General features: G+C 42.8%; 1 protein-coding gene across 2 annotated transcripts in view; it reads left to right on the top strand.

Annotated features, from left to right (window-relative positions):
- The window catches only part of XPO4 (exportin 4), a 107,575-nt gene that overhangs the window by 20,379 nt on the left and 74,238 nt on the right, over positions 1-12,958 (top strand). Inside the window, exons 2-4 of one of the 2 annotated variants that reach the window (XM_060079911.1) lie at positions 394-548; positions 656-797; positions 4,972-5,110. In XM_060079911.1, the coding sequence (XP_059935894.1) occupies positions 703-797; positions 4,972-5,110 (234 nt within the window). In that variant the 5' untranslated portion in view covers positions 394-548; positions 656-702. The remainder of the gene's footprint in view (positions 1-393; positions 549-655; positions 798-4,971; positions 5,111-12,958) is intronic. The other variant, XM_060079910.1, reaches the window with a different exon arrangement.

Genomic DNA, 12,958 nt, shown 5'->3' with positions numbered 1-12,958 from the left:
TAAAGCTGGATCTTTCTGAGTGTAGCTTTGGGATTTTACTCAGTTTGATCAGTATTGCAATCAGAAAATGCACAAGAACTTCTCACCTTGTGTAAATGTGATCCCCCCCCCTTTTTTTTTTAAATTTTGAGAGAAAGAACATGAACATGATTGTGTTTATTTCTGAACTTGCTATTGGAGATGGGCCATCCTGCTGAAAGCTTAATTAATTACTGAACAAACAGATATTTTAAAACAGCATGGCACCTCGCAGATAGTAATGTTCAAAGACTAGTTTATTAGATACTTTTCTGATACAAAGTTCTGTTTTGCACAGGGTGAGAATCTCTTAGGAAATTTTCTGATTGCTTTATATTTTTATTTTATTTTTTTTAAAGCTGTGTTATTTTTTAGTTCTTCATGCTTTGGAAGTAACAGTTGAAGAGAGGTGAGGAAAGTTTGTGAAAATTGTGATCGGTGATTAGCTGCCACCTGCCTGAGGTGTCTTCTGAGAGGAACTAACCTCTTTGTGGTGCTAGAGCAAAGGTCACTGGATAAAAAAGGAACAGGTAACCATCTCATTCCTTGTCTGAAAGTTCTCTTTAAAATTAACAAATGCAGAATGTTCAGGGGAAGGTGAGCTGCTGTTTGAAGAAGGTGTCTGTTTCCTCCTTAGAAACGAGTAAGGTAGACTACGTCCTCTTTCAAGCTGCCACAGCCGTCATGGAGGCCGTTGTCCGCGAGTGGATCCTCCTGGAGAGAGGGAGCGTCGAGTCACTGCGCACATTCCTCTTAACCTACGTCTTACAGAGGCCTCAGTAAGTGTGCAGGGGAGGCGCCGCCAGACGCTTCCCTGAGCCACCCTTTGGGATGCTTTTTCCTTTGCTTTTTAATGATTGACATTTATGGTTAAGCTCTGTGTGGGCTTGTATTTTAAAAACCCACACACGATTGTAGGTTGTTTTGGGACTTAATGAAAGAATACTTTTTAATTTAAGCTTGGGTCACTGGGTTTTGTTTCTTTGAAGAGATTGTGCTTCGATGTTAGGGTTTTTTGTTGTCGTTTAGTTCCGGGATTTTGGTTATAAATAAAAGTTGATCTTTGACTCTGTCGAAAATCCTTTATACTTAACTTGATCTTTTGGTTCTTGGTATGTATTATAAGACGTAAGTGAGTAGCCAGGAGGGTGAGGGGATATCAGGCACCATTATCAAACCATATGTTACACATATATATATGTGTGTCAGTACGTAGAAACGTGCATTGAAAAGGTTGTAGAAGAAAAAGTACCAAATTCTTTAACGATTTTTTTCGGATAGGGGATCAGATTTGAGGAATGGGATGAAAGTGAATTTTCTTTTTATATCATACACATATTGTTTAAAAAATTTACAAGATTGTGTGTATTCATTGCTTGTATGATTTAAAAACAAATGAGGAAAATCTGTTAGCCATACAACTTCGGGAGAAATTCATTCACTCTGTACCTTTTTTTTTAAAGTCCCCTTAATTCCAAGTTGTCTTCTAAGACGAGGCAGTGTACATCGTATGTATGCAGTTTGTGCCGTTGAATACTTTTTTCATAGATACTTATTTTCACACTCAGTGAAGAAAATGTTACATAATCAGAAATGCTGGTAATTCGGAACGTTGATTGATGGTGATAAAGATGCATAAAACTTTACAAGTGAGTCGAGCGTGCAGTCACGCCTTCGTTCCTGCTGACTTCACTGGCAGCCTCTGAGTTCATACTATTTAATAATAATTACTGGCATGACTTTTGCACTCAGTAAAGTGCTGATAAGTGCTTCACATATCGAAAAATGTATGAGAGAAAAAAACCAAGTGTTACTTAGCCTATTAGCATTACAGGTTTAATGGACAGCGTGTTCCAGGGATGAGCAGGTGTACATATCTCTGAGTGAGGGTGTGGCTTATTTTTTCTGATTTTAACAGAATAAGGAAAACTTGCCCCCGTTTCAAACCTTTCTCTTCTCCTTCATGCTGGTTTTTTTCCTTTATTTAAATTTTAATCCGTTGTTTAATGAGCCCTTTTGGGTGGATACCAACTTGCCCTGGATCTGCTGATTTATCACAGCCCCACCTCCACCCCCCACTGAGTTCGGCCGGTTTCAGCTGTGTGTATGCATGTCATCTCTTGTGTTATCCAGAATCATCTCACCGCAATAATTTTGATTCAGGAGTTCTTTTAGAGTTGATTGTAGGGTTCCACATTGAAATAGTTCACTTATACATTGTCTCCCAAACTCTTTCTTTTTTTTGCTGCACAGCTTGTGGGATCTCAGTACCCCCACTAGGGATTGAACCTGGGCCGTGGTACTGAAAGCCCAGATTCCTAACTACTAGGCCGCAGGGAACTCCCCCAAACTCTTATTTTGGAAAAAAGAAAAAAAAAAGTTTTCAGCCAAGTTGAAAGAGTAGTACTGGGAACACTCACGTGCCCTCTCCTTAGTAGAGGCTCAGCCAGCATTCAGTGATACTACATCCCTGAAGACTGCAGCCTGTCTCTCCTAAGAGGTCATCTCAATACTCTGGATATAATTACTGTATTTATATTATTTAATATAATTCTGACCTCATATTTTGATATTCCCAATTTTCTGAAAAATGCTATTTATATCCTTTTCCTCCTTTATAGGTTACCTTTTTGATCCAGGATTTAGCCTCAGATTACGTGTTGTATTTAGCTGTTGTGTCTCTCTTTTTTTTTTTTTTTTTTTTAAATTTTTTTGTGGTACGCGGGCATCTCACTGTTGTGGCCTCTCCCGTGGCGGAGCACAGGCTCTGGACGCGCAGGCTCAGCGGCCATGGCTCACGGGTCTAGCCGCTCCGCGGCATGTGGGATCTTCCTGGACCGGGGCACGAACCCGTGTCCCCTGCATCAGCAGGCGGACTCTCAACTACTGCGCCACCAGGGAAGCACCCTGTTGTGTCTCTTTTAATCTAGAATACTTCTGCCTTTTTTTGGTCTTTCATGACACAGACATTTTAATCTTGTAGAATGTCCGGCGAATGGATTAGAGTCAAGTTAAACCTGTTGGTGCTCTGTGTAGGTAGAACGCTGCAGGTTATAGACTGTAGGATGCTAAGTACGTAATGTTGTGTACTTCCCATTGCATGCATGGAAGTTTTCCTTTTCTATTTTTTTCCTCCTAATTGTGATTAAAATTTGCACAGAGTGAAATGCAGGGTACACTTTTTCATTTTTATTTATTTTATTTTTTGGCCACACCGCATGACATGTGGGATCTAGTTCCCTGACCAGGGATCGAACCTGCACCCCCTGCATTGGAAGTGCAGAGTCTTAAGCACTGGGCCACCAGGGCATACTTTTGTGAATGCAGTGTGGCATAGTGGTTGAGAAGGGGACTGTGAGTCCCCCTTCTGCCGCTTAACTCCATGACCGTGGGCAAATTATTTAACCTCTCTGTGCATTAATTTTCTGATTATTAAATAGAGTGAATAACAGTACTGATAGTACTTTACTAAAAAGATTGTGAGGATTAAGTGTACTAATTTTTGTGAAGTTAGTTTATATAAAGACAGGTCATAGGCACTCAATAAATGTTGGGAATTATTATTTATTTTCCTAGTAATTTATAATTTTTGCCAGTAACAATGTTTAAAGCTAGCTTTATGTACATTTCTAGTAGCAGTCAGTGTGTCTGAAACTATTGTGTCCCCTCAAAAGTACGAATATTCCCTTTGGTCAGTTCACATTCTTGCACACAGTAGGATCTTTGCTTTTATTCCCTTAATGAATGCTTCAAGTCTGTTTTGAAGGAACACTTTTCGTTCTTGACAGAGCGAGACACGTTCGTTCGTTTGTATGAATGTCTGGTGAGTGCGTGCTACACGGCAGGCGGCGTGCTTTTCTGTGGGACTACAGCCTGCCCGGCGCGGCGCGCTGCGTGTCGTGTGAAGTGTGAGGGAGCCCTTCTGTGTGTTGACCAGCCACGTGCAGAGAGTGGCGTTTACAGGCCAGGAACTGAAAGAGGTTCGGTGTAGCTGTGGTCGTGAGAGTGTGTGGAGGGGCAGCGGTGAGAGGGGAGCACATCCCTGGCCATGCAGGGCCTTAGACGTGGGTGTCCATCTCGCTTATGTCCAAATGGGGACACCTTTCAGAGTAAAAGAAAGCACTGTTCATCATTGTTCTGGACAGCAGGTAAATTGGGAGTGCCCCAGGAAGGCTGGGATGGGACCCACTGCTATAAGCCGTGTTAGGGAATTTGGGTTTTATCCCAAGGGCATGTGGTGGTTGTATCTGTACGGCATTCTAGAGGCTGGATTATAAAGTTCAGGGTTACGTTTTCTGAGCCTTCTTTTTAAGAAACCGTTGTGAAAAGGCAGTTAAATCCGTGTGCCCTTGTGGCCCAAGGGCCCTTTGTAGGAGGCCTCCATCAGATGGGTGCTTCTGCCACCACACTGAGGGACAGATATGAACGTTTACAAAGGTTTAGCAGAACGTGTATGTTTCCATAATGCTGTATCTCGACTAGCTAGCACGTCGCCTTTCCGTGTTGAAGGGAATGGGTCTAGACGGCACTGCTGGTTGGAGATGGAGATTCGGTCCGAATGTGCCTCTTAACTGGTGGAATGTTCTTCTGGCTCTTAGTGGGCTGGTAACACCGCCCGGAGCTGCCGACACTCACGTAGCGCTTAGTGCGCGCGGGGTGCGCTGTTCAGAATGTGTAAGGCTTGTGACGACCCTGCTCCTGGTATCCCCATTTCACACGTGAGAAAACTGAGGCTCTGAGTGCGAACGGTCTTGCCCAGGGCCACATAGCCAGTAATAACTGGAGTGTGGATTGGAACCCAGGTCTCTGGCTGTGGAGTCAGCGCATCACCAGGGGCACGCTACCTTAGCTGTGAGCCGTGCTGTCAGCAGCTGCAGGCACAGTGAGAAATTCGGGAGTATTTTTATATTGGATTTGTGTAAAAGTTTTCACAATGATTTTTATGTTTTACAGCCTCCAAAAGTATGTTCGGGAACAGATTCTATTAGCAGTAGCAGTAATTGTAAAACGAGGATCATTAGATAAATCAATTGACTGCAAAAGCATTTTTCATGAAGTCAGCCAGTTGATAAGTAGTGGCAACCCCACTGTGGTAAGTGTGCTCACTATTCGTAAATACTTAAAAGTTTTATTTTGTATTACGCAAATACCGTTATAGCAACAGTAATGGGTATCTACATAAAAGAAAAAAGGCACAGTCTAAGAAATCAAGCAATTTCCATTTGTTTATGTTTTCCTCTAGTCCGTTTTTTACATGTGTACATACTGTAGATACAGTATACTTTGCTTTTTCATTTGATTCTGTTTTTTATGTTGCCAGTGTTCATAATCATCATAAGTTCATAAACCTCGTATAGTTTTCATAATCCTGTTTAATGGTGTCAAATATTACAAGCTAATGTACCATAATATTCTTAACCATTTCCCTTCTGTTGAACATTTCCCCCATTTTTAATAAACCTTTGACAAGTACTAGTGATAATGGAAATGTGAATAAAATATAAAATGATATCTGACATAAAAATTCTTAAATGTTGCAATACTAATAGGCCAAGGTATGCCATGACTACCAGGTGTGACTGTCAGCTTCCTGAGTTTTCTGGGAAGCCTGGTTGGTTTTTCCCCCCTCCACCTCCTGTCTGCCTGTGAGAACCGGTCAGCCGGGAGAGTGACGGGTTGTGGCCGCCCTGTCAGAGGCCAGGGGAGCTGGAGCCGGTGTTACTGATCAGCTGTGGTTGTTGGCTGGAACCACTGACTTATAGCAGCTGGGTGAGCTTTGACTCATGTTGAACTGGGGTTGGCAATACCTGGCTCTTCTTTGTTCTCTTGTTTCATTGAATCACAGGTGACTTACAACGTTGTGCCAGTCCTGGTTCTTCTGATTCTCAGGTGTTAAATCTTTAAATATTCTGGGGAGTCTTTTCACTTTCCCAGTTTCTTTTCTTTAATCATTTGAAAGATATCTGTGAGGCTGTACCCCTTACGATTCTGTATGGATGGCGTCTTCCTTGGGCCCTCAGCGCGCGGTGTGATTTTGGGATGTTTGTGGTGTGAGTTGGGGTGCGGTGGTCATTTTAGGGGGACCGTGCGCACTGTCCCTTCCCTTTCCCGGTGTCTGGGTCTCTCCTTGCCACACAGAGACGTGCACTCACCTTCCCGCTCCTGCCGTCTGCCCTCTACTCTGCTGGGAGTGACCCAGCAGGGTCTCCACTGAAGGAATAAATGAGCAAGTTGTCAGGATTTCCTGTATCTACCCTAGGTATTTTTTCTCTTTCCTTTGGAATTTTCCTTATCAACTTTATTGAGGAATAATTTACATGCGTTACTGCGTCCACTGAAAATATACACTTCAGTGAGTTGTGACAGTTCTGTGTACCAGTGAACAGTCACACAGTCAAGATACAGAGTGTCTCTATCTGTGTTTTGGTTATCGGTTGTGTAGGTATATTGTGTTCTCTGTCAGTTTTGTGGCAGGTGTCCTCCAAGAGTAGTGCTGTCCAGTCGAACCTTCGGTGTTGATGCGGTGTTCAGTATCTTTCCTCTCCAGGGTGTGGGAACGCACTAGCCACGTGCTGCTTTTCAGTGTTTAAAATGTGACTTGTGTGACCAAGGAACTGAATTTTTAATTTTATATAATTTTAATTAAATTTTATTTGAATTCAAATAGCCACATGTTGCTAATGGCAACCATATTGGACCATGTAGTCTAGAGACTTTAATATCTAAAGGTCTAATTTTATGTTCCTAACAATCTTAGTATTCTAAAATTTAATTGTTTATCTAAAACTAACAACTTCGAAGATGTGCATGTTTGAATCATTACATTTTTCTTGTTTGTTTGTTTGTTTGTGGCGGTACGCGGGCCTCTCACTGTTGTGACCTCTCCCGTTGCGGAGCACAGGCTCCGGATGCGCAGGCTCAGCGGCCATGGCTCACGGGCCCAGCCGCTCCGCGGCATGTGGGATCTTCCCGGACCGGCGCACGAACCCGCGTCCCCCGCATCGGCAGGCGGACTCTCAACCACTGCGCCACCAGGGAAGCCCAATCATTACGTTTTATGAGTTATTTTGGCTTTGTTTTATGTAGTGAGGAGCTCTGTTGAAAATAGTCCCCAGATAAGATTCCATTTACAATTATTTGAGGTGAAAATGATTGGGAAGCTACTTTTTACTAATAATAATCTATATGCTCTCAAAATTCTATTGGTAGACATAGTCTCCCATTTCTGATGAAGAGCTTTGCTCTCAAGATACTGATGCTTCAGGGCTGCCCACATTCATTGTATCAATATATCCGTAGTCTTACATTTCCGTGGATTTTTGTTAGCATTTCCTGCCTAACTAATGGCCGTGTGCGCAGTCCAAGGGGACGTCACTGTTGCTCAAGGGAAAATCAAGTGGTGGTCTGACTACCCAGAACTCGTAGGGAAAAGGCTTGGAACTGAGGCTGCTACTTGGAAATATTATCCCAGCCCCTACTGCTCTAAATCAAGTTACTCCTCATAATTTTGGTTCTCTTTGTAATGTGTCAGGTGACACATTGTTTCACTTGACAATCTGCAGTGAAGGAGTCCAGCTCATTGCGATTGACCAGGATTTAAACTTTAGGAACTTAAGCAGCAACTCTGGGATCTCTGCTTTTATGATTGTAGTTGGGTGATCATGTTGACTGGGGTTTCAGTATTAAGGTAGGATTTCTACAGTCTGTTCTCACCCCCACGAGTAGCTTCTTGGCAGCCGGATGCCAAAGGATCCGGAGCCCTTGCCCCTCAGGAATGAGCACACACTCGGGAATTGTGTTCTCCGCTTCCTCTCCCCTGGGTAATTTGACCCACCACAAAAAGTGGGCCCACTGCAACCTGGCAATTGGTTTTTTTGAGCCACTGAAATAACTGATGTTCTGAGAATGATTGGAACAGATGTAGCTGTCTAGTTAGAGAGGATTTTGCTTTGTTCACAGTACATACACTTTGAGGGGAGTGGATAAATTTAATATCCTCGTGAAATATTCCAAAGCAGGAGGAGTTTTTTAAAGTTGAATTTCTGCTGACAGGGTTGAGAACTTCTGTAGCGCTAAGAATTCAGTAGCAGGAGGTAGAATTTAATTTCAAGATTGCTGGATGAGTTTATTTTGGTGACCACACTGAAAACACAACTCAGAAAGCATTCCTGCATTTATATGGCAAGTTCAGAATTCCTGCCTGGAGCCATTCCTGCTCATTCAGCAGGTCTAAAAAATGAGCTTACAGACCAGTAAAACATTTTAATCTATCTTCCTCTCTGTCTTCTTCTCAGACTGTTAAGAATTTGTGCGAGTGCTTCAGGAATTTACTTAAGATTTTCTTAGTCTCAGAGACATGAATAGCAGTGGGAGGGAGGTTTAAAACTTTGATAAGAAAGTAAAATGGTAAAATCAGAACATTGATATAATGTTGGCTAGAAACTTTCTTAAGGTGACTTTAAGATATATTTGAAAGGAAGAGATAACTGACTCTGGTTTTCTTTGGATGAAAGAAAGGGTTGACCTCATGAATTACTAAGTTAGGTGACTAACTTTACCCTTGCACATCTTCTAGAATGATGCTTCCAGTCAACCCTAATTGACTGGAAACTGTATGTAGTCTGGCTTTCCTGCTTGCTTTCTAAGAGTGTATTTTTTGGTCCAGCATCTTGCTAGTCGAGTATGCATGTTTAAATGAGTTTAGGGGCAGGATAACATGATACAACATGATACAGATTTTGATTTTGGATTCACACTTAGGTTCAAATCCTAGCTCTGCCATTTACTACTTACTTAACTTGAAAAATTGTTTAACTTCTCTAGGTGGTGATTTACTAATACGTGGAATAAATGTGGTAATATCCAGGCCCAGAAGAGGAAAGACAATATTAAGTGCATTTAGTAAGCATTCAGCGAATGTTTGTTTTATGTCCCTAGTGGTTTCACAACCCTTTGTTTATAGAATCTTAGGACATGAACTATCATCTCTTTCAAATAATATTTTAAGTGTTGAAAATCAGAAGAAAGTATTTATACTATTATCCATGAACAGAAACTAATTGAGTATTTAAAAAATACATAACCAACGTATTAGCTTTCCTTTAAACGCTCTGAGAAGTATCTTATGGTCTCTGTTCCCTGTAGATATTTATGAGATAAACGATTTCCTATGGAGATGGTCTTTTGTAGCCCCATTCAGGTTTCTGTGTGTCGTGATGTCCTCTCAGAGGGACGGGGCTCGCGCGGCTCTCAGGTCCGGTGCTGTCTGCTCCAGTCTGTGCACAGGCTGCCGTCCCTCTGTGGCTGCTTCACCTTGCTTTGCAGTGGTTAGACCTGGGAGGGATACATACAGAGGCCTCACTTCCCAAAGGAAAGTGGTCACATTTTAAATTTTAATTAACATTTAAGCTAAATTTTTAACCTATTTCATGTTGGTTTTATTTCCTTTGAGAGCAGTAGGCCTATTTAAATCACTTTTAAAGCTGTTGAACATATCGTTTAAGCCTCCTTTCTTCCTCTTTGCTGTGCTAGAGAGAAGAGGGTGAGAAATTCCCCGTCTGCTGCAGTGCTGGCCTGGACGTGATAGCAGCTTAATCTCTCTTATCACAAGTCTCATTGATGTTTGCTTAGAGGAGCAGCTGGAAGTCTGCTTTATGTATGGCAACCTTTCATAAAGTTTATTCTTGGTAATAAAGCTCCTGGGGTAAGAGCCAGGCTATTATAAGAGACAGTCCTCTCTCTGAACAAGAGTATTTTATTTTGTCAGCTGGAGATAGTGTTTGAGTATCTTGTTCTTGTGACAATAAGCTGGAGAGTAAGGCAAACTATCTCTGAAGGGTGTTTTTCCACTGTCATGAAATTAATGTCTTTTACTGGAAATGAGAATTCTGCTGAAAACTTTTTAATGCGAAGGCAGCAGTTACTTCAGTTATTAGCCAGTGAATTAACTTGTGGTTTTTTAGTGCTTCAGTGAAAGAAAACATATTAGACTCTTTGATAATCTCGAGACCTCATTGAATTTCTTCTACTTGTTTTACATATTTAACTTTTCTCTTTGAAATTCATCAGTAGGGAAAAAAAATAGGGAGCACATCATTTATTCATTTTCCACCTTCCCTTGTGTTAATGTTGTGTCAGGCACAGAGGCAAACATTGGTTTATTAATCCAGGTGATGTTTAGTGAGTACGCGCTCTATTGATGCTTTAGTTTTTTTTTTTTAATCGATAACTTATTTTGTGATTTTGATTTGGTGGATTGCAGGTAATAGTCAAGAAGGACTAAGACGCCAAAATAGGTGTTGTTTTTTTTTTTTTTCTTGCGGTACGTGGGCCTCTCACTGTTGTGGCCTCTCCCGTTGTGGAGCACAGGCTCCGGACGCGCAGGCTCAGCGGCCATGGCTCATGGGCCCAGCCGCTCCGCGGCATGTGGGAGGATCCCGGGGCGCAAACCCGTGTCCCCTGCATCGGCAGGTGGACTCTCAACCACTGCGCCACAAGGGAAGCCCCCAAAATAGGTTATTTTTTATGATAAGGATGAGAATACTGTTGCCGTTTCACCTTATCTTATCAGAACCTGCTACACTTACATAGCACTATTTGTTGCGTTATCTGATTTGAAAGTTAGGACAATCGTGTGAATTCTGCAGTGTCCAGGGTAGTAGCCATTTTCATAGATAAGCAAATCAAGGCTCAGGTAGATGAAGTGGTTTGCTCTCAGTTACTTGAAGTGATAAATCTTGGACTCTCAGAGCCCAGATTTTCTGACTTCTTTTTCTGCACTATTGAAAGAGACTGCAGAGTGTTGTTATTCAGAACTTATTTGGGAGATAGCTGTGATAACGATTATTGTTTGGTTCCTGACTTACTGTACATGAAAGTTGTCACTTTGGGACTGCTTGTTAGTGCTGGTCAAGTGGCTAGCAGCAGCGAGTGACAGGCACAGACAGTGACTGGGCAGAGCTGTGGGCAGACGTGCATCGGGGCTTGGGGCTCAGCCCCCAAGTGTCGTAGGCTGGGAGCCCCGCCCTGTGTGTTTCAGCAGAGTCCAGGTGCTCTCCTTGTCACCACGTCAATCATTGCCTTAGAAATGATTCTCTTGGAAAATTTTACATGAAGTAAGTTTCATTAAAAGTGTTTGCTTGTTGCATTTGGAAAATTCACAGATACTACCTGCATTCTTTATGATCCTGGATGAATGAAGCATTGCCATGGGAGCCTGTTAGAAGGCTAAGATTTGTACTAGTGGTACCCTATACTGGCTTCATGCCTGTTAACTTCAGTGTTACAGCCTCACATATACTGCTTACCAGGCAGTCCGTCACCTTTCAGCTGGTGTCATTGAGACTCCCCTCTCTGCAGTACCCACCACAGGTTTTGTCTCCGACCCTCTGAAGTGCTGGAGTCACCATCTCTAGTGCAGAAATAAGATCAGCCCCGCCTGAGGCAGAGGCAGCCCTGGAGGCCCTGGTCCCTTGGGGGAGGGAGGGGGGTTCAAGAGGCCACACACTCCGGGGACCCCTGACACCTAGAGTGTGAAGCAGGCAGACGGGAACCTCCACAAGGGTAAGGACGACAAGAACTCGTGGGTGCCTTTCCTCCGTTTCTTTGTCCTGAGAAGGAGCTTCCTCTTTCCTGCCTCTCGGCTGCTTCCCTATCTGTCTCAGTGCCCCTGCTCCGCAAGTCACTTTATGTTACTGAGATTTAGTTGACAAATGGTTGTGGAAACGAATAAGCGTATCGGGTAATGCATCTTAGACACACGGTGTGTGCTTGATTCCTCTGTGAAGAGGGAGAAGTGCTTTGCTGATCTGTGCAGAGTGCTTTGCTCTTTTAATGTACAATCAGTGCTTCCTATTCATCATTCACCAGGAATTTCTTAATTAGCACCTCTGAGCCACAGTAGTATAATCTTTTTTTTTTTTTTTTGGCCACACCATGCAGCAGGTGGGATACTGGTTCCCCCACCAGGGATCGAACCCGGGCCCTGACAGTGAAAGTGCCAAGTCCTAACCACTGGACCGCCAGGGAGTTCCCTATAATTAATGTTTATGATGCTAATCTCAAATCCTTTCAGGGCTTTCAGGTTAAGGAGTGATTAAACTGTTTGGTTATCTTTTTTTTTTTTTTTTTTTTTTTGCGGTACGCAGGCCTCTCACTGTTGTGGCCTCCTGTTGTGGAGCACAGGCTCCAGACGCGCAGGGTCAGCGGCCACGGCTCATGGGCCCAGCCGCTCCGCGGCATGTGGGGTCTTCCCGGACCAGGGCACGAACCTGTGTCCCCTGCATCGGCAGGCGGACTCCCAACCACTGCACCACCAGTGAAGCCCTGTTTGGTTATCTTTTAATGATGAAAATATCTTACTGAATTTTAGTTCTTACAAAGCTGGTAATTTTAGGTGGGTCAAGGCCAGGACATTTGACTTCTGGCATTACCACTAACCATGCTGCATAATTTATTTTTATGTATTTCTTAAGTCCTTGAGTGGTAAATTTGGTAAGGAGACACTTGTTTTGGAAAATTTGTCCTTTTATTTCATAAGTGGAAAGTGGAAAAAGTAGAATACAAAATAGTACATTGGGTTAATAGTAATGGTATTGTAATAAATAATGTATAATTGCATTTCAAAATTGGAAAGCTGTAAACAAATGTTACAGTAGTAACCTATTGGTGGTTATTTTTGTAGGAAGAAAAAGTTATTTAAAAACAAAATATTCTTATGTTCAACAAGCTAAGTCCACAATAAGAATGTGTTTTGTTCATACTTATGCACTAAGAACACACTTTCTTTTTTCTTTCTTTTTTTTTTTTTTTATGCAGTACGTGGGCCTCTCACTGTTGTGGCCTCTCCCGTTGCGGAGCACAGGCTCCGGACGCGCAGGCTCAGCGGCCACGGCTCACGGGCCCAGCCACTCCGTGGCATGTGGGATCTTCCCGGACTGGG

This window comes from Mesoplodon densirostris, chromosome 17 (genome assembly GCF_025265405.1).
Source record: "Mesoplodon densirostris isolate mMesDen1 chromosome 17, mMesDen1 primary haplotype, whole genome shotgun sequence".
Classification (NCBI taxonomy): domain Eukaryota; kingdom Metazoa; phylum Chordata; class Mammalia; order Artiodactyla; family Ziphiidae; genus Mesoplodon; species Mesoplodon densirostris.
This window is presented reverse-complemented; position numbering and strand designations above follow the sequence as displayed.